This window comes from Astyanax mexicanus, chromosome 5 (genome assembly GCF_023375975.1).
Source record: "Astyanax mexicanus isolate ESR-SI-001 chromosome 5, AstMex3_surface, whole genome shotgun sequence".
Classification (NCBI taxonomy): Eukaryota; Metazoa; Chordata; class Actinopteri; order Characiformes; family Acestrorhamphidae; genus Astyanax; species Astyanax mexicanus.
Window position 1 is genome coordinate 14842801 of NC_064412.1, and position 22286 is coordinate 14865086.

General features: G+C 35.0%; 2 protein-coding genes across 2 annotated transcripts in view; both read left to right on the plus strand.

The window, feature by feature from the left end:
* Positions 1–234: 234 nt before the first annotated feature.
* LOC103027408 (prostacyclin synthase) lies at positions 235–17780 on the plus strand. The gene is made up of 10 exons (XM_022675707.2): positions 235–383; positions 1935–2058; positions 2549–2724; positions 5869–6018; positions 6582–6709; positions 9191–9366; positions 13848–13992; positions 15449–15630; positions 16904–17055; positions 17415–17780. The coding sequence occupies exons 1-10, from the start codon at positions 316–318 to the stop codon at positions 17572–17574; spliced, it is 1461 nt and encodes a 486-aa protein (XP_022531428.2). The 5' UTR covers positions 235–315; the 3' UTR covers positions 17575–17780.
* Positions 17781–19605: 1825 nt separating this feature from the next.
* The window catches only part of LOC103041067 (potassium voltage-gated channel subfamily B member 1), a 74443-nt gene continuing 71762 nt past the window's right edge, over positions 19606–22286 (plus strand). Inside the window, exon 1 of the mRNA XM_007253286.4 lies at positions 19606–20403. The gene's annotated coding sequence lies outside the window, so the exon portion shown is untranslated. The remainder of the gene's footprint in view (positions 20404–22286) is intronic.

Below are 22286 nucleotides of genomic sequence, written 5' to 3' on the forward strand. Positions count from 1 at the left end.
ACCGAAGTGGTCTCATTTTTTTTCCGGAGCTGTATATATAAACATTATACTATTTCCAAACTATTATTAATTAAAAAAATAATTGAAAATAAAGCCTAGTCTTGGACTAAACAGCATTTTGAATGGAGATTTTCCATTAAAGTGAATATTAAGTGTAAGGACTAGGTTTAATCCCTGACTGAGAAACGTGGTGTGAGCGGTAGCCACGCCCCCTCCCCCAGCCTTTATAAGAGCTCACTTTACTCTCGCAGTTAAAGTCTGTCACTCTACTGCTCCGGTTTCAGCTGTTCCTTCAGAAATCAAACTCAGACCAAGATGATCTGGACCATCCTGCTCCTCTTCAACGGGATCCTCTTCTTTTACTTCATGTCTAATCGGACACGGTGAGTTTAGAGACTCTGAACTTGAACTAAACTGTGTTTCTCTGTTTCTTGTTTAGGATGTTGTGAAGTGTTTTCAGTCACCTGGCTGATCTGTAACGCGGTGTTATTATTACTAAATCCTGACTGAAACTCTGATTAATTGAAAGGAAAAGTAAATAGACATGCTGTGCTCTCTGTAGTAAAGAGTTACATACATATGACGTTAGTTACAGGGGCTGGAGTGGCAATGCATCATGTGCACCTGTATATACATGATCTCTATTTCATACAGGATATCTGTCTCTGAAAAAGAGATAAAAAACTTGTGTCTGGCCATGATATAATAACACAAAAACTATATATAATATATAACATATTTTTAGACATTGTTGGTAGTAATAATTTTGGATCTACTAGTCCAAATAATCAGTTTTCAAGTAAGACCTAGACTTAATTTAGTTTATGTACATGGAATCTTGCTATTGCGTATAATTACATTTTTATTCATTATTAATTCATTTTAACAGTTATTTTATTCTATTAACTAGAGCCTGTATTTCTAGATATGTACACTAATTCTGACAAGTAAAACGTCCAGGTTCACGCAACAATAAATTAATTTAAGACAAATACAAATTTTACTGTAATTTAGGATAGATTTGACTAGTTGTATGTTTATGAAGTTTTAGATATCCAAAATGTAAGTGTAAATATCTATAGTTTAGTTTTGACTAGTACAAATAATAATATTAACATAACTAGGGTTCACAAGTGTTTTTATTTTGGTTGTCATTGGGTCTGTTTTATTTAAGCACTGATGTTGCACTCAATATGTTTTTAAAAAATCAATATATTGTCAATACAATCAGAAAATTAATCAGAAAATAATAACATATTATTTCATATTGCTCACCGCTAGTTTTGACTACTTAAAATTTGTTCAAGGCTTATTATACATGTATACATGTAATCGAGTTCTTCTTTGAGGCAGTTTTCATCAGAACAAACCCGAACAAACCTATCTGAAAACCTGTTTTATAAGAAACTATTGTAGAAGTATATAGTTACTATTGTAAAAATAAATAAATAAATAAACATATAAAAAATAGATAAAAATCTATTTGGAAAATGGGAAAAATAGCCAATTAGTTAATTTGGAAACATGTACCAATATCACCAAACCCTTGTTACAAAAATATTTGGGTTTCATCTTTGATATCATTAACTATCGTCACCTGGCTCGCTTGTTGCCAGCTGGGACAATATTATGCCATCATTAATGTGTAGTAACTTCTTGGATACTCTAACTCTGTCTTGGATCCTCTGCCTGTCATGTCTGTAGTTTATACAGATACAGATGTTGACGTGGCAGAAAAATAAACATTACGAGACAGATCATGAGACAGATCTGATGAGTAATTAAGATGTGCTCTCAATTTTTCCTTGTTTGTTTTTGGCAAGCTCTTACTAGACTTTATGCTGTCATTAGCCGTATATTGTTAAGGCTGTTATGATTGCGTGATTGGGCTGATTTACTATTCTTACTTACCTGAGATATGACTCTGACTTCAGGTCAAAACGAGAGCCTCCATTGGATAAAGGTGTGATTCCGTGGTTGGGACATGCTCTAGACTTTGGAAAGGACGCTGCCAAGTTTTTAACAAGAATGAAGCTGAAACATGGTGACATATTTACGGTAAGGAATAACACATCCATACTGAAAGAGAACTATAAATCATTTTAGCGCTTTTTATCAGATGAAAATCACTATTTTTATGGTTTATATTTTCTTACGTTGTACCAAACAACTCTATTTTATGAGCTATTTTCCATAAATAACTATTCAGATTGTAAAGAACCATTAATAGAAAGGTGTTTTAAGAAGTTCTTCTGATTCGCTTTAAATAAGTATGTAATTTTTATTTTGAACTCAAATGAGATGTTAACCCAAGAGATGTGTTACAGACACTTTAGAAAAATTAGAAAGCTTTTTACAACATTCTGTCTTTAACTTTAACTCATGAAGTTGTATTTAAGTCATGTGCCCTCTTTATTACAAGAAAAAAAACATCAATGAGCTGCTTAATTACTTACATTGATTAAATTTAGAATTTTGTATAAATATAGACAACTGGGTTTGGACTCACTAACCTGTGCAGTTGCAGTAACAATGTTCTGATTTACAGGTTCGTGTCGCTGGGCGCTATGTTACCGTCCTACTGGACCCCCACTCGTATGACTCCGTTCTTCAGGACACAACTTCTCTGGACTTCACACGTTATGCACAGGTGCTGATGGACAGGATATTTAATCTGAGGCTTCCAAATCACAAACCTGACTCGGAGAAGGCCATAATGAAAAGGTACAGTGGCTGCAGTCATTTACCTTAGTCTCATTTTTAACCTCTTCCCTCTTCTGTTTCATGTTTTTGCTTCTCTCAAACAGACCTGTTCAAAAAGGTGTATTAGATATAACATGGAAATGTTAAAGACTGCAGATTTACACATGGTGTAATGTTTTTTTTATTTTTATTTATGTAAATGCAATGAAATCTTATTTACCTTAAAGCAGCAGTCCCTAAGGATTTTTTATTTTATATTGAAAGCAGTAGGATTCCTAAGTGGGGTGGGGAAAGAGTAATAAATAGCATCAGTGTGCTTCTGTGACCATCCCTGCAAAAACAAATATATTTGTTCTAAAAGCAGAGTGGTCTGGTCAAGTCACATGTCATTTCGACATATTGAGCTGGTTACCTGATCTACCATGGCACTTCTAATGGCCCTGCTAATGGCTCTGGTACAAGAGCTACTGTGAACACAGAGATAGCAAAATATCAAACCAGCAAACTTCTATATCTGCTAATTTTTGGATTGTTAAACCAATTAAATGCAGATTTACACAAAAATTAGCTAAAATCACCAGATTCATCCTCTCTGAAACGAGACAGCACCACAATGCACATGTTAAAAGTACTTTATGCTTGGTGCATCTATACATTCTCACCAAAGAGATCTCTTAAACTCTACAGAGTTAAGGCCAAAAAGAAATATAGTCTTACTCTTACAGGAAGCTAATTTATCCACAGGCTAAATAAGGTATCAGTCAAAAAGAACTTCCTTTTTTTGCCAATGACTTCCTCCACAGCACATGAAGGAAAGGAGGGTATCTGTTTCCAGATCTGGAATGCTTTAAAAAGCCATTAATTATTTAACCTGGGCAAGGACTTCTACTGGGAGTGCCACGCTTAGGAAAACACATATGTAATGAATTCCAGCCTTGTATAATCCTGTGGGGTTTAGCTAAGTATATCAGTTAGTAGATTTTATAAATACTTTATATTTGGAAGTGGTACAACTTCTCTGAAACCAGGAAACTGGAGGGTGTTTTCCCAGCACATATAAAGTGATACTTGCTGCCAGTCATGACTGATGAGGAGGTTATCCGTCTTTGAATCTACAGTCAGTTGTGAAATACCCATCTGAGATATACAAATATGGAATTATTGGACAACTAACAGAATAATGAGTATAAGTAAGAATAGTTAAAGACTGCGGCTGTGAAAATAAGAGAAAAATTAATGGAAACTGACATTCAGAGCCCCTAACCAATGTAATTTTGTCCACTTTTGTTAACGTTTTCCTTTACTTTTGGTGTTTGGAACAGTCTAAGGAGGTTTGCGGTGACAGTTTGTGACATGGAAGCACCTAGACTTAATCATTGAGGCAATAAAACAATTTGAACAGGTTGTACCATAGAAAAATCAGTGTTCGTCATTTATTAGAATAAATTGTTCATCACAATCAAGGTGAAATGTTCAATTAACCACAATATTGATTTAAGAGTCATGCTGCCCAGCTCAACCCAGGACAACAGATAAAATGCAACCTACAGGGAAAAAGGTGATAAAAATGTTGTTTGAATCAAACCTTTTAGTGTGTTTTTTTGAATATGCATAGTATAGATGAGATTTGTATAAATGAGGTTTTATAATAATTTAAAGAACTATAAAAACTAAAACTAGAGTAAGGCCAAGAAGCACTGAGGACCTTTTTAAGAGTGAACATCTTTTTAAGAGTGATCATTTTACCCGCCTTGTGTAAGTGGATCTCACTGTTTCGCTAACATTATAATGACTGCGTGATTTAGTATTTCACAATTTAAAATATAACATTCCTAATTTCTTTGTATTCTAATGTTAATGGTACTTTGGTAACCATTAGCTGTATTGCTCCATATTATTACATCATCAGGTATTAGGTTTGTTATGTACAGGGCTATTGACTAAAGAACGGGGTCTTCTAATCGGATTGTACTGATTTATAGTAATTAATGTGGGATTGGCCCTTTTGTTGTAAGTTTTTGTGCGATGCATGCTGTACAGGTGTGGCCCCTTATTGACGTTACTTCTGTCAAAGTTACCATTTGTATTGGAACAGGTGTGCACACTTATCTCAGGTGTCAGCCAAACCTGAACAAACAATTCATTGCATTATAGGGCACCATTGTGGACAAACAGGTACTTGTCGTCAGACTTTATCACAAAATCGTATAATTTACTGGAATTTCACAGGAGTTTATTTAAATTTTTTGGGATTTCTAAGATGTCCGTGGTCTGTCGGCAGAATCTGATTTCAGTTTTTAATCCTTAAATTTCTTGCCAAGAAATTAGGATCAGATGTTAATCAGGGAATAACAAACAATAAACAATATAAAAATAAGTTTCAATATAAACTCAGTTTTTCAGACATTAATTAAGCCTAGTCTAGAACTACACTGCATTTTGAATGAGTTAATATAGTTTCTGACTAGGCTCCATCCCTGTCTGGGAAACTGAGCATATATAATATTAAAATAAATACAAATAAATATACAGTACAATAAATTAATACAATAAAAAGTAAGAAGAATCACTTGTTTTTCAATAAATGTTCTCCACTCAGCTCAGATACTGGATGGATTTGTTAAATTCCATCACCAGCAAAAATTCATGAAGGATTGATTAGATGACCCAGCTGTTGGATGGTAACTCTAAGCATTAGGTTTCCTCAGGGAGAGCTTTAAAGTGCTTAACATGTTAAGTATAAATGAAGCAGTTGTGTCTCAGTGGTTAGAGCGCTGGCCCGTTGCCAAAAAGGTTGTGGGTTCAGTACCTCCACTGTTGGGCACTTGAGTAAGGCCCTTAACTCTCACAGCTCTCTGGGCACCGCATCAGTGACTGCCCACCACTCCAGACACTTGTGCTCACTCTATCAGTGCGTGTATTCTGAGTGTGCTCACTTGTTCCATCTACACAAATTCCATCTGTGCTCAGCACAAGTGTGGTGTATATGGTTGTCTTAATATACATGAAATCCCAATTCACTTTATTCATTAATGCTGATTCAGATGTTTTTATGAGCAAATAAATGTTTACTGCACAAGTTTTTTAAGAATGCTGACATATCTGCACAGTACTATATAAAGCATTTTTCTGTTGCCTCACCTTTTAACCCTTTGCTCACTGCAGGCACTTCCACGGTGAAAGCCTCTCCTGCCTGAACCACAACATGCAGAACCACCTACAAACTCTTCTGATGTTTGAGACAACAGCCACCCAAAACCAGACAGACTGGAAACACGATGGCCTGTTTGGCTTCTGCTACAGTCTTCTATTTAGGTACATCATTAAATTCCAGAGTTCCCTAAGCGGAAGGCTTGAGGCCGTAACTGATAAACAGTTTACGCGGATTGGTTTGTAATGAATGATGTTTGTAAATAAGAGGCATGACGAACATGGAACGAGTTGTAAGAGAAACAAACTGTCTGAATGGAAAGGGATACTTGGAGCACAACTCGGGAATGATTAACCACACTTCTACTCTGTGGGGCCTGTTAGCTAATCTGTTAGTTTAGTTTATTTAGCTGCGTTGTTAATGTCTGCCTTTAAAAGATGCATGCATCGTAAATGCCATTCCAGTAAATAGCTTTTCCAGAGCACAAACATTTTCACAAAAATGCATTAGTGGTGGGCTCGCCCACAATGCAGGCATTCAGATACTTTAATGTTCCTCACTGGAGGTTTCTGATCAGCTTTACTCGAACATTCGGCGGAAACTGACACTTAGTGAGGTCACTGCAGTCCATCAGCTTTATGAGGGTTTGTCACGTCATGTTTTATTGGAGATTTTGCTTCACCTGCAACCTCTTCTCTTCTTTTCTCTTCTCTCACTCTCAATTTAGGGCTGGATATCTCACACTTTTTGGTGGAGAACAGAATAACAATTGCACAGATGCTGCCAAAGTCTATAAGGAATATCAAAAATTTGACAGTCTGCTGATCAAGATGGCTCGCACCACATTAAAGTCAGGTCAGTTCATCTGAAATTTTCTATTTGGGTTAAGCAGTGATTGCTTGATGCATTGACTGTTTTATGGTAATATCCCTATTACATTTTTTGTGTGTGGCCATATATGTATTACACTTGTAAAATATGTGTAATTATAATATTATTATTTTTCTGTGGTGAATAGTTAAACATTTTTTACACTTAAATGTTAATTAAATATTAATTTGTCTTAAATGAATGTAACTTTTTTGATAATCTGCAGTTTCGCCAAAACCTTGTAACTCTATACTTGCTGTTACCTTTTGAGGTAATGTGATTCTGAGAGTTAAGCGTAAGACTGTAATAAATTTTTGGAAATACTAAATTTTTGAATGACAGTCGAAATATGTTGGATAAAAAAAATCTAGATTCTAGAATATATTTTTAAATATGTTTATTTGCATATGTTTAAATAATATGTGGTGTTATCTTAAAGAAAATTATTTAATACTGAAATAAATGGTTTTGAGTGAAGTGTTAAGGTGCCTAAAACTTTTTCACAGTATTGTATATATAAATGCCAACTTTCCTTCAGGGCTTAAATCCTTTTATCTCAAAATACAGTGCATTTCAAAACACTGTCAGTCAGGATGTAACTAGGCGTTTATGTTTTATAAACTGTTGGGTAGGATGTCATTACCTCATTAATTAAAGCTGCTCATGTTTTGTCGGGCTGGTTTCCATGACATCACCGCAGCAGGTCATTCACTGGCTCATGACACAGGCAGTGACGCCCTGTAAATCAAAACAGTGTGTGATAGAAATGTTTTACTGTCAGTTACACACTCACAATGACCTCACTAGCCTAATGACATCACACCTCACTGTGCATACAACCTGGCTTCAAAAAGAGTCATAGCTGATCTGATTTTCTTGCCAGGAAAAGACATTACATGAGAAATGAGAAATTTGTCTAACCTTCACCATTCACTCCCTAACAACAGCCAGTCTACACAGAGTCTGTGCAGCAGTTCACAAATTATTTTCTTTATGGAAAGATTCTTTAGTCTAAACTAGTAGTAACTCAGTTTGTACTAATAAAAAGTTGATGATAATTATGATGATGTAATCATTTTAGATATCAACTCTGAATTCTTATTAGTAATAATAGCAGATCTATACATTTATGAAGCCATTTTAATTAGTCATACATCGGATAAAATATTGTTTATACAGCTTTGACTAGTCAGATCAAGGATATATTACATATTATATAATACATGTGCATGACAACTCATTCTTTCTTATCTATAATTATACAGTATTTTACTAGTAAACACATATACATATAAATTAATGGATTCTGATAACATATTTGATATGATATATGATCAAATATATGATTTAATATATTTCTGATTTAGTCTTGACCAAATTGTAATGTGCATTTAGGAGATATACAATTTTAGATATTTAAAATATGGAATAAAATTGAAGATATCTTTAATTCAGGGTTTGACTTGTAAAAATAATTATTTTGATCTAAAATTTGAGATTTGTAAATATTTTATTTGGAGTAGAACATTAGTTCATCAAGGGTATTAAAAAGAGTTTATTCTCTTTGTTGGAGTAGCTGTCTGTACTGTTCAAAAAAGACGTTCTACTGGATTTTGAAGCATGGATGTGAAGATCTGATTGCATGTGTTAGTGAGGTCAGGATTTTGGATAATCACAACAACCATCTTTCATCTTCAACTCCCTGTCTCATCCTTTAAGGGACTAGATGAATTGCCGTCATTTTAGAGAATACAGTTCTATCACTGCTCCACAGCTCAGTGCTGGGGGACTTTATACCCCTCTATTCCCTGTTTTAACTAGTAAACATATAACCATAGATACAAGAGACTGGTGTTTTATGTAGACCAATAGTAACATATTCACAATAATGCTAATAATGCTAACAGAAATAATCATTTCTACTAGGAAAAATTGCATTACAGAGTTACAGTTTGTAATACTGGTGGTATTTTATTTGTATAACAGCTTGGCATATTTTATATTCAGTCCAGCTATCTGACTTTTTGGATCACTGGACCTGAATTCATAATCTCTTTATTGCTATGCTGATCTTGTTATGTTGTTATGATGTCATTGATTTGGATCTGCTGATAACATACACCTCCACACATGCCCTCTGTGTGTGTGTGTTTTTTTTTTCATTCAGTTACAAATCCACTCACTTGTTCCCTTCAGACATTGTGTCACTGTTGTACTCACACTATCTCGGTCATGCCTTTGTCACAGTGTTATGACGTCTCTCTGTTTAAACACAGAGCGCATACATTCATAGTATCAGGCACGTTTTCTTGCCGCTGCCTGTCTGCTTACTGAATCAGTGTATGGCATTACTCATACACACACTTCTGCTTACTTACTGTATTCAAGGATAAGATGTTACCTAATTTCCTTACTAAAGTTTGCTCATGTTGCGCTCTCTCTCTCTCTCTCTCTCTCTCACTGTAGGAGAGAAGCAGACAGCCGGCTCAGTGAAGCAGAGGTTGTGGGAGCTGCTGGCTCAGGCTGGTCAGAGGGAGAACTCCAGTCTGTGGCTGCATAGCTACAGGCAGCACCTGGAGCAGGAGGGAGCTGATGAGGAAACTCAGAGAAAGGCCATGCTGCTGCAGCTCTGGGCCACACAGGTAAAGAAATTATCCTGATTCTGATCCCTGTCTGGGTCATTATCAGAATACTGTATTGTACTATTATCAGAATACTGACTATTGATCATATTTAAAAGACTTCCAGACTACAAATGAGGCATATTATCCTTTACTGTGGTATTCTAACACAACAAGGTAAACTTAAAGCTTAAGCTTCACATAAGCTATATATGGAGACAACGAAAAGTATTAAGTAAAAAAATTATAATATTTTTAATTGCTGAACATGTAGCACGTGTCTTAGCATAACAATAGCATAACAAACAACTGAAATATTTGAAAGACTTAAATAATCTTCAGAACTAAGTACATATACTTTTTTATTTGTGTTATGTAACCATCCAATGTATCATGCAGTGTAACCAGGCAGCAACATAGACATGACAAAAAAACTCCCCATATATCAAAGAAAAGTGTATAAAATGTACAAAAAGTACTTTAAAGATATATATATATATTTATAGAGGAAGGTTGACATTGCTCTATATTTGTAATAGTGGGTTCATTCAAAGTAAATCTTGATAAATATATTGCATATTGCAATTTAAACAATTATGCTGCAGAAAACATAAATTATAAAAAACATATTATACTGATATTGCTGATTCCAGGCCAAAATTACATTTGTAGCATGTTCCGCTTAATTCAAGCTAAATAACCCATGATAGGTAGAAAGATTGAAATATGTAAAACCTTTCTATCTGTCCAGAATTTTTCTCATCTATTTTTTTAAATCAAATCTACACATAAGGTTTGTCTATCTATCTATTTTTAAATCTGTCCATTCCCTCTATGATCAGTGTGATTTAAGTGAAGCAGTAACAGCCAATTCTTTTCTGGGAGGACTTTATACTAGTAATTAGAATATTGCTGTGAGGATTTGAGTGCTTCAGAGTGTCCCATAGTTTTGTCTGTATTTTTTTTGTAGAGATGTGTACAAGCTGTGTGTTTATGAATTTAGTTTTTACGATCTTGTCTCTTTAAAAGAGTGTAACTTTACATTTAGCTAAAAAAAATCAAACTTATTTATGAGATCTAATTACATCTACTATTTTTCAAATGAAACTAAAGCAGTACGGCAAATATTACGCATACGTGACGTTCGTCTTGTCATCTAATACCAGCAAACATGATCCATTAAGTCAGGTGAGCTGCATAGTTTGTTTGTGGCTGAACTATTATTATCTGTTATTATGTTAAGAAGGTAGTAAATATAGGAAAGCTGATGCAAGTGTTATTTTAAGTGTTTTTAACCTGTCTGTTGAGGTGTGTAAACTCTTTGTTTTCTTGGGTGCCCTGAGGGAATTCCTGTCTTTGCGATCTCTTATTTAACAAAGCACAATAATGCAGGCCAACCCTAAACCCTCTTGGCTTTGGTCCAGTCTCAACACAGGATTTTCCAGCTTGCTCCTGAGTGTCAGTGGAGATAGAAGAGCTGATATGCTAAAGAAAAGATTGAACATTAGCCACATTTCATTTTCTAGACATAGACTTTTCCACGAACCTATGGAACAAAGCATTTAAGGAACTCGAGTTGAATAAAAAAAAAAAAAAGAGAATTCATCAAAAATCCGAAAAGTAATCAAAACACAGGTTTGACCAAAAGTGTTCCTTCTACAGCATTAATCAAAAACCATTGGAAGTAGGCCTGTCACAATAACTACTTTAATTGACAATATATTGCCCTAGAAATAATTGTGATAAACCATTTTACACCAAAGATACAATTATAAAATATTAATAATATAATTTCATAATAATGCAGTTACACGTGTTTGAAGAGCAATGAACTTTTAATTATCACGAATAATCAGAAATTGCAAAGGGTATATATACATTTTTAACAAAACAAAAAACAACATTTGGACAAATAAGGCTGAATACTGCAAATCTGTAGTTTTTTAAAAATTCAAACAAAATTACAATCTTGCTTTCAAACAAAATGAAGATGTATAAATTCCTAAACAACTTTTTACATAATCGTCTAAAAAGAAAGTGCTTTTTGACATTTTTGGCCGAATTCTTGCTAAAACAGTTGCTGAATATTCTGTGAATCCCTAATTTTGAAATACTCTAAATAAACAAAAATTTAGATGTAAACTTGCTAATGGTAAGAAAACATATCATGCAGTACTGAGGTCCACAAAATTATTGAGATTATGTCCATATATTTGTAGAAAAGCAGTCCACTGCATACGCTTTTTTTTTTTTACATTATGGAGAAATTGCAGTCAAATGTGTGCATTATTTCTACATGAATTAATAAAAATAATGATTACATTAACACAGTTGTATACTATATAAATATATTTAATTTAGGTGGAAAGTTGAAATACATATAATATCTTTGCGTGTAGAGATTCCAGTGCATCAGATTAAAAAATAGAGACAAGATAAATATGCACAGTTTATGTGAGTTGAGTAGAATAGAAGTATGTCTTTATCTGTTTCCAGCAGACAGTGTAATAGTGTTCTCTAAGACAGAGCAGACTGTTCTACTGCCCCAAGGGACTTAAGTCAGACAACCAAGCTCACAGAGAGAATAGTACCAGATCTGACCAGAGGAGAGCACTGTTGTGCTACAATAGAAAAGTTATGCACTCTTTTTTTATCATATGCAGAGAGAAAGGTCCCATTCAAATCAGTCAAATCAGAAACATTGAAAATGGGGGTATAACAGGCTTATTATAATGGCTTGGTATATAACTATGTAAAATATAAGCTATTAAGGAGAGTGCCTTGATTTGATCTACTCTATAATAGCTATAAATACATCTCTCTTTACGTCGTACCATTATATACAATTACCTTTATATATACTATTTCACAGGTTATGAATGATTTGTCTTGATTTGGTATTAGAATTTTTGTTCTATTTACAATGCATGCACTGTGCTTAATCAGCCTGTTAATGTCAGCTCTAATTCATCCTAGGGTATTGTCCATTCATCCCTGCACTGGTTTAAAAAAATGTCCCAGACAGAGTTATGTTCCATAATTTTCTTTAACATTATGTCCTCCACTGGCTCCCAGTGGTCATCCTTTTATAGTAAGCCCTCTGGCTGTGGTGCTGTGAGTATAACCAGAGTTTAGCTCTACTGTAGATCATTACAGTGGACAGGGGACATGTTAAGGACACATTCTTTGTTTCCTTTGTGCTCTAATTCATCAGATCTGCCTTTGCTTGGCTCCACCTTTTTATGGAAGCTATTGTGTTATGTTGGGTGCTACATATAAGGTAGCTGTTGTTCACACTCTTATCTTTCAATAGTAGTATGAAAAGTGAGTAAGAAACAGATCTGTAGTCTATAATCTATAATCTTACAACTCCTATAACTTTGTGTATTCATGTTCTTTAAGGGTCAGTGTTAATATATTTTGTGTCTTTTGTATCGCAGTATAGTTTTTAAAAATATACAAATATAATTTTAACCTTTACTATAGTAAGTACTTTTTGTAATTTTTTTAACAGTTTTCTTTGTTGTGGTGCCGCTTGCTTATGTTTAATAATGTTTTAAATATGTTTTAAGTCGTTTAGACATTTCAACTATTTATTTAGCTTTTTTCATAAAATGTCAAGCTATCTAAACATTTCCACATCATCCTTTTATTCACCTCTTTAAGAAAGTGACCTTTGAAATCATTAACATCACAACTTTCACACTGTTTTGTTTTCAAGGGACTGAAGACACTTGCTGCATGTTCAGCAGTTAATAATATTAATTTCACTACATATTTTTTCGTACTGTCCTCAAACTTTGCTGATGATGTAAAGCTTAAGCTGTATACCTGTTTTAGTTAAACATCAAATAAATAAATATATGTATTTTTGAAACAGGACAGGGTCACCATGAACAATTCAAAAAGTTTGCAATACTAGGTTAACCAGGTTTGAATCAAATGGCATTTTTTCATGAAAATTATTTACACTGTTCACAGCTTGCCATATCAGGGTGGACACATGCAAGCACATGAAAATATATATATATTTTTTTTATATATATATATTTTAGATGTTTTAAGAGGCCAAAAGATACAGTATTATAATAAGGGCTCTTAACTCCCTTACTCTGTAGGTTAATTGTTTAGTTATTAATCTTAATGCAGGAACTGTAAATTTTAAATGATTTTCAGTCATTTGCTGTAATGATATTTTGTGGAAGTCCCACAGGGTTCTATTCTAAAACCTATGTTAATTAAGTCAGTAATTTAGTTATAAAAGCTGTGGAATTATTGTTTTTTTTTCTAATGGATGTAATAAATGTACCTGCTTCAGAAAATGTAGAAATATAGAACACCATAGCACTTTGAAAATGACAAAAAGGAAGTGGAATAGAATGGATGAAAGGGTGAAATATATTGTGCATGACTCTATTTGATGGGTCCAGCATTAACAATGTTTACCTGCTGCTGAACCCAGGAACAGCGCCCTAATGTTGCTCACTGTTGTCTGTTCCCAGGGTAACGTGGGCCCTGCTGCCTTCTGGCTCCTGGCCTTCCTGCTGACCCATCCTGAAGCCATGAGAGCCGTGAGGAAAGAGTTTAACAGCATCACACTGTCTGGGACCACCACACTCGACCCACAGAAGCACACACCTGTGTTTAGTGAGTTCTATACATTATTAATATTATTATTATTATTATTATTATTATTATTATTATTATTATTATTATTATTATTATTACTGGAAAAAATTAAGAGACCACTTCAGTTTCTGAATCAGTTTCTCTGATTTTGCTATTTATAGGTATATGTTTGAATAAAATGAGCATTGTTGTTTTATTGTATAAACTACAGACAACATTTCTACCGCATTCCAAATAAAAATATTGTCATTTAGAGCATTTTTTTGCAGAAAATGATAAATGGATGAAATAACAAAAAAGATGCAGAGCTTTCAGACCTCAAATAATGCAAAGAAAACAAGGTTATATTCATAAAGTTTTAGGAGTTCAGAAATCAATATTTGGTGGAATAAATCTGGTTTCTAATCACACTTTTAATGCATATTGGCATCATGTTCTCCTCCACCAGTCTTACATGCTGCTTTTGGAAAACTTTATGGCACTCCTAGTTAAAAAATTCAAGCAGTGCAGCTTGGTTTGATGGTTTCTGATCATCCATCTTCCTCTTGATTATATTCCATAGGTTTTCAATTTGGTAAAATCTAAGAAACTCATCGCTTTTAAGTGGTCTCTTATTTTTTTCCAGAGCTGTATATTCATTCTAAAACAGAGTGATCTGTTAGGTTTGTTGGATATAATTGTTAATTTCAAAAAGAACCAAATTTCCAAACAATATTCTTAAAAAAACACATCAATGGATTGAGCTGTGATTGTGATGAATTGAGCTGTATTGCTGCATTAAAAGTACTCCTCCATATGCTCTGTGCAATTACACATTTTCACCAGAGAGGTCTCTAAAGTTCCCCAAACTTATGGACTGTTGCTTTAGGAAATAAGTTGTAGGATTTGGAACTGAATATTAGTATATATTAGTATTAGTATATAGTGAAATGTGCAGATACTTAAATTTGAGTCAAAACAATACCTCCACCATGCTTGAAAGATATGTGATATAAATAAATATGTTCTAAATTATGGGCAGTACTCTGCCCATCTTTCTGTAGATCATGTTGATCTTGTCTATGATCTGTCTACATATCAGTTCTTCACCACATCTTTTGGTGGACCCATTGTATTTATTAAAAATAAAAATAAGTTTTTTTTAAATGGAACACACATAATTCTATAAAATAGAAGTGGGTGATGTGGAACATGTGGCACAAATGTTCTCAGAACAGATCACAGCAGCACAGTACTCCTCCTGGCCTGAGACATGTAAGACAAAAGGTCGTTTCAGGAAAAGCCTACAGGAAAATCCACTTAACAAGTGCAATAGACTGTGAAAGTGTTTCTGGGCCTGTGTGTTATTTGTCATAAGGCAGTATTATTGTACTGTATATTAATTTCTGTGAGGCAAAAGCTTAACTAAGTCTACAAATGCTTCTTTTCTGTGTTTCAGTTCTTCTAAATGTTTTATACATTTGTAATTTTTCAGACAGTGCCCTGGAGGAGACCCTTCGACTCACTGCTGCTCCGTTCATCACTCGCGAGGTGCTGCAAAACAAGACTCTGCACATGGCAGATGGACAAGAGTATGATCTGAGGAGGGGTGATCGTGTGTGCCTCTTTCCTTTCATAAGCCCACAGATGGACCCTGAAATTCATCACAAGCCTGAGGTACCCAAATATAAATTTTGCATCCTTTGAATATGTCCTCATAACATTATATACCTATGAAACCCACAAAACAGTGACACAAATTACTTGTTCATGCTCCAACCACAAATATGTTCTTTCATAGAAACTGGTGTGAGATTGGACAAGCTTAAGAGGATGTTTGCCCTTCAATCTAATAAGAAATTAGATTAATATTTGTTTAAATTCAATCTATAACTTTAAGGATCCTGTTTAAAACCTTGCACTATTAAATCTGCCGCCTTAAAAACATTCTTTGATAGTTAAATTTCCCCCATTTTTTCCCCCTGATAAAATAAAAAAAACTTCATCAACAGTTAATAGAGTTTGGCCCAACAATGCATGAAAAACTGTTGGGTTTTTTTTGTTATAGTTACTGTGCTTGCGCAGATCTCCACATTGAGGGAGCGATCTGATTGGCTCTTTTTGTTAATGGGTAGGATTTTATCTATAAGCAGATGCCATGCTAAAAGAGCATTAAGAGAAGTGGCTGGTCTGTTCAATTATCTCATCTCAGGTTTACATGAATTTATGTTAGTCTTCTATTAAGCTTGTCCAATCTAGCAGCACTTGTCATATAAGAAAAATATAGAATATGCATATGTTAGCAAAGCATGGATAGCCCTCAGTTGACCTACTCTAATGCACTGATAGATTTAGCTACAGTCTAAGAATTTTCAACTTGTCGCTTGCATCAGCTTCTGATTGGCTATTTACAGCCATTCCCGCCTGAGGCTTTAAACCCTTTTGTGTCTAATAGCATAATCCACCCCAGTAATGTTGCCATTGTTTAAGTCGAGCTGGGAAAACTCTTCAAGGGGATTATCCAGTTACATAAGGAAGAGTGTGCCTCCTCTTGCATACACACACAAACACACACACACACACACACACACACACACACACACACACAATCTCTCCCAGAGTTTAGACCTATGTTGGATTACCCTTTAGACAGGTTTAACCCAGAACATGGGACACCCGTAGGATTAAGCAGCAGCAGTGATAAAAAAAGGAAGCTAATTGTCGTGGGAAGCAGCCTAGTAATGTCTGCGTCATGGACACTGCTACCCTGACGATGCTATCATTTAGGAAAATCTGCACACCTGATGATGTGCCCCGCCATGGTAACCCAGCCTTCTCCCCACTGATTAGCCTGCATGTGGTACACAGTGTTAAGAACTAAGCTGTCAGCAGTGAGTGAGAGATGCAAATCTCATAATTTGAAAGTGATTCTCTGTGATTTTCTCCACAGCAATTCAAGTATGACCGGTTCCTTAATGCAGATGGAACGGCCAAAGAAGACTTCTTCAAAAGTGGGCGGAGACTGAAGTATTACACCATGCCATGGGGAGCAGGAACCAATGCTTGTGTGGGAAAACCATTTGCTGTCCAGTCCATCAGACAGTGAGTGTCCTCAGAGACAGAGGGAGTCCCAGGGGAAAGGCCGGTTCCCTGTAGCTCACATGCTGTTCTTAAGCTCACAGAGCCAAAGAGATTAGCATCAGTACACACACACACACACACACACACATAGACATACAGATCATTAATTAGCTTGCTGTAAAGAGGGCAATCCTCCTCTTACACATGTAAAAGCCATTTAAAGAGATGAAGCGCGTTCCCAGTGTAGGCAATATATCCATGTCCTCAATGCACCGGGTGATTCAAGGCCTGTGCTGAGCAAAACAGTTTACAGAAAATTCTGCTTTACTGTTTTTCCAGCTTTCTAACTCTCATTCTGTTCCTACTCTTTTATTTTACAGGTTTGTGTTTCTGGTTTTGTCTCATCTGAACATCGAGCTTAGTGACTCTGAAGCTCAGGTGCCAGCTGTGGATGCCAGTCGCTACGGTTTTGGAATGGTACAACCAATCAAGGAGCTTCCAATCCGGTATAAACTCAGAGAGCGGTCCAATCTCCAATAACCATCCAGTTATTTTTATATATTTGTGTGTATATATTTATGAATATTATTTTTTTGTTAATAATCAAACAAATGGTTTTTGTAATGAAGTTAATGAATGTATTTTGCTGATGTCCTTTTATGAACATTTTTAATATTTATTTTAAAGTAAATATTTCTGAAACACTGACTTTTTTGATATATAAATAAATATAGACGTTTTAACTACTTCTAACTTCTTAAGAGACTGATTGTCCTAAAATACATTTAATGGAAACACAGACTTCAGTTAAGGAAAAAAACACATTTAGAAACATATTCTTTCATATTGTGACCCCTCTATTGGTCTCAGAGCTTCAGATTGTACTATCTCTGCCCCTCCATTGTGCTCTTGTCATTGTGCTTTTGCACAAAGCATTAATCCCAAATATGTACCAACAGAAGACCAGAACAGGAGGGGTCACTGATTAGGACCTTAGTAGTTCCTGAGCTATATGAATCCTTAAGAGAGAATTCAAATTTTATTATCATCTTAAAATAACAAGCTGAAGACTTCCAAAGATGTTGTTTTGAGGAATATGCCTGGATGTGTTCTTACTCAGCACCTTAAGCTCTTTGATTCATGCAAACGTTCACAAAAAAAGTGATGACGCCCATGGATTAATCTGCAGTGTTTAATTTGTGGGTTTTGAATTATGCTTTTGTTCAAGAATCCAGGTTGCCACAAACTGGTAAAAGTGCTGGCTGTACATAATCATTTTACCCGGGAGAAACTAATATCATCCAGTTCCACCACAGCCGGGACGTGGCCTAGTTAGAGAGCTCAAAGGAGAGGTCTCTCACATCTCACCGCATCCAAACGCAAGAGGTCATTCGGGTTCCGCTCAATAACACAAATCATTAAAGACATTACAATGTTTATTAAACTGTTTAAGATGGACTGTCTTTGGCTGGAGCCGCCTGCACCCTTAAGATGTCTCTGTTTATGTACAAGTGGTGTTTTAAATCTAACAGCGAAACACATCTTCCTGCCAAATAAGCACTCATGATCTGGCTTTAACAGCTCAAATAACATCACACAGGGACAGATCTGAGGGGACAAAACCACAAATACAGCTTATTACAGGAATATACCTCATTACTTCATATAAAGCATTATATGACACCATGCTTTTAGAAAATGTTGTATGTATGGGTGGAAGAGAGACACAGAAAAAACAGGTTTGTGAAGGCAAATTGAGTGATTGATTAGTTTATTAAAAGATATATTGACTGACAATAGATGGGTACATTAATTAATACATTAATAGACTGTTTATAGATAAACATATTAATAGGTAGATATAGCCAGACAGATTTATTGATGATAGATATATACATATATTGGTAGATAAACAGGTGTGTAGATGGATAAATAAATATCCTCTTGGAATAGTGCACCAAATCGTGCATTGTGTCGAGACACTGTGGTCAGCACCAAGATGAACGTTTTATTGTCATGCAACACGCATCCGGAAAGTCTGGTGTTATTTTGTAGGGTGCAATTTTGTACAAATTCCAGATCACCTTTGGTCTTTATTACAGGCACTTTGACAGCCCAGTGTTATGTTAATAAGTTTAAGCAAATAGTGGCCCTATCTTTTTGTTTGAATGCACACTCCAGTGCACTATTTTAACAGGACAGTAATCGTCTGCATATTGTAGATGAGCAGAAAGATTAAATAGACTGACTTTTTAGTCACTAAAAGACAGACAGTCAGTCAGGTATATAGACATTAAGATGGGCAGATAGATTAAATAGGCCGACATACAGACAGCTAGATAGATTGATTGATTATCAATTTATTGATGGTTGATAAGTAGATTTATATATATATATATAATTAACGAATAATAGATAAATACAGAATAAACAGATTAATTGATTATTGGTAGATTGGCAGGATAGATAGACAGACAGTATATTTCAGTATATATTAAAATATTTAGATAGATAGATATATAGATAGACAGCCAGGTGGAGGATTAATTAGACAGATTGATTATTGGTAGATTGGCAGTTGATGAGTAGATTTAAAAAATATATATAAATATTTAGATATAGGTAGACAGTCAGTCAGATAGATAAACAGTCAGGTGGACAGATAGATTAAACTGATTGATTATAGATAGATTGGCAGTTGATGAGTAGATTTAAGTATATATATAAAAAGATATAGATATACAAATAGACAGACAGATATACAGTCAGATGGGCTGATATATTAAATTGACAGACATACAAATAGATTGATTGATTATAGATAGATTGACAGTTGATGAGTATATTTATGTAGAAAAAGATTGACTTTAGTCAGACAGAGACACAGACGGTCAGACAAGAAAGATAGTGGGACAGAGAATGTGAAGACTACATAATGAGAGATAGTGGTGAGAGAGGAATGAGCGAGAGGTAGAGAGAGCGCGCGCTACAGTCGCTTGGCGGAGCTGGCGCGCGCACACTCGTCCTCCTCCTCCTCCTCCTCTGCAGATCTGAAGCGGCTTTCTTTCTCACTCACGCGCGCGCACACACACACTTCCCGCACGCTCCCGCTCACTGCCCCGTTTCCTCACCCGGGGAAACGCACAGCGCGTGGATTTACAGCGCACGGGCTACTTGTTGATGTTGACCGCGCGCGGGAATGGGGCAGAAGAGTCTCGCGACCACCCGCCCGACCGGCCGCGTGCAGCTGCGCGGAGGGGCTTCTCCAGAGCGGGAGACTGAGTGAGAGGAGTAGCTCCTCCACTGTCCCTCACACAGCCCGGCTCTACACCGCCTCTCCTCTCCTCCTCACACCCCAAACACACACGGGTAAGTCCTGCTTACAGCAGCTCTCAGCTCTCAGCCTTTGTTTACACTACTCTTAATACAATAAAGAAAATAAATAACTGATGCACTGAACTCAGTCTGAAGTCTCAAAATGATATCAGTGCAGTATCAATGCAAGTAAGGGTAAACTAAAGGTAAAAACATATGGAAGTGATGTAGGAGGTTGTTGAACAAAAACTAGCATCAAAACATCACTTTAGTGTGTCACTCCATGTTTATATAATCTATTTTTCTATTCAAAGATCCCAGAGATCAATATTTGCAGATTCTTTTCAAACTGTTCAAGCTGTTGTATGCTTGGGTTGTTTGTTTATGAATAAATAACAAAAAAAAATGGCTATTATGAACTTTTTGCCACAAATGCCATGGGTCACTTTATATCTCCAAAGCAAAAAGTGAACAAACACATGATTGTGTTATACAATACGTAACTACCTGATTATAATCAGTCTTTATTTTAAACTAATTAATACATTGAATTAAATGAGTAAAAAATGTCAAAAAAGTGTCAAAATGACATCAATACAGTAAGCAAATAAAGTACATAAACTAAATGTACAAATATGTGTAAGGGATGTAGTACGTTATTGATGAACAAAAACTAGTAAAAAAAAAAAGTAAAAGCATCAAAACATTACTTTTGTGTGTAGTCACTCCGTGTTTATATAATCTATATTTCTATTAAAAGATCTGCAATTTGAGGACTGATCGATTGTTTGTTCATTCTATGGAATGAGATCAATATTTACAGACATTCCTTTCAAGCTGAAAAAATTACAAAAAAGGAAGCTATCATGAACTTTCTGCCACAAATGCCATGGTTGCTTTATATCTCCAAAGCTAAAAACAGCTGAATAGACACATGATTGTGTTATACAATACATAACTACATTATTGTAATCAGTCTTTATTTTAGACTAATTGATAAATGGAATTACGTGAGTCAAAAAGTATCAATGCAGTTATTACTAAAAAATGGAAATTTGAGCATTACACTAATGGAGAAATTATGCTCACAATTAAGTCATGTAAAAAAAAGTCTAATCATCACTTTCTTTGCATATGATCAGTATGTTTTTCATGTAAACTATATTTCTAGAATGTGTAGGACCTGCAATTTAAGGACTATTTGTTTGTTGTTTTTATGTGATGAGTTCCATATACAGGCTGTATGATGTGTTATATGATTAAGTTGTTTGTATATAAATAACTTTATATCTCACTTTATATCTCCAAAACTAAAAGTAAATGGACCAGCAGTAAGTGTTGAAATGTGGTTAAAATAATGTCAGCTGTCACAACATTACAATATCAACTCTGATTTATCTTTTAAAACCAGAACGCAATTCAACATTGATTTAACCTCGATATGACATTGATTCAACCATGAATAAGTGTTTGGTGGGTAAGAACATGTCGATGTAATATGCATTGCACTGATGGAGAAATTATGCTCGTAATTATGTTAAGCAAAATCTTTAAAACATCACTTTTAGTGTATAGTCAGTCTGCGTTTATATAATCTATATTTCTATTCAAAGACCTGCAATTTGAGGACTGATCGATTGTTTGTTCTTTCTATGGGATGAGATCAATATTTGCAGGCTTTCCTTTCAGGCTGTGTGACATGTTGTACCAAGGGTTGTTTGTTTATGAAAAATAACAAAGAAGAGAGTTATGATGAACTTTTTAATACAAAACTAAAAGTGAGTAATCACATGATTATGTAACACAATAAATCATTACATTATTATAAACACTCCTAACTTAAAAAAACTTTACAGCTCTCCTCATCTGAGGTAGTATCTGAGTTAGAAAATTTTTAATTTCACCAGCTGCCGCCAAAGTAGAACCTTATTATTATT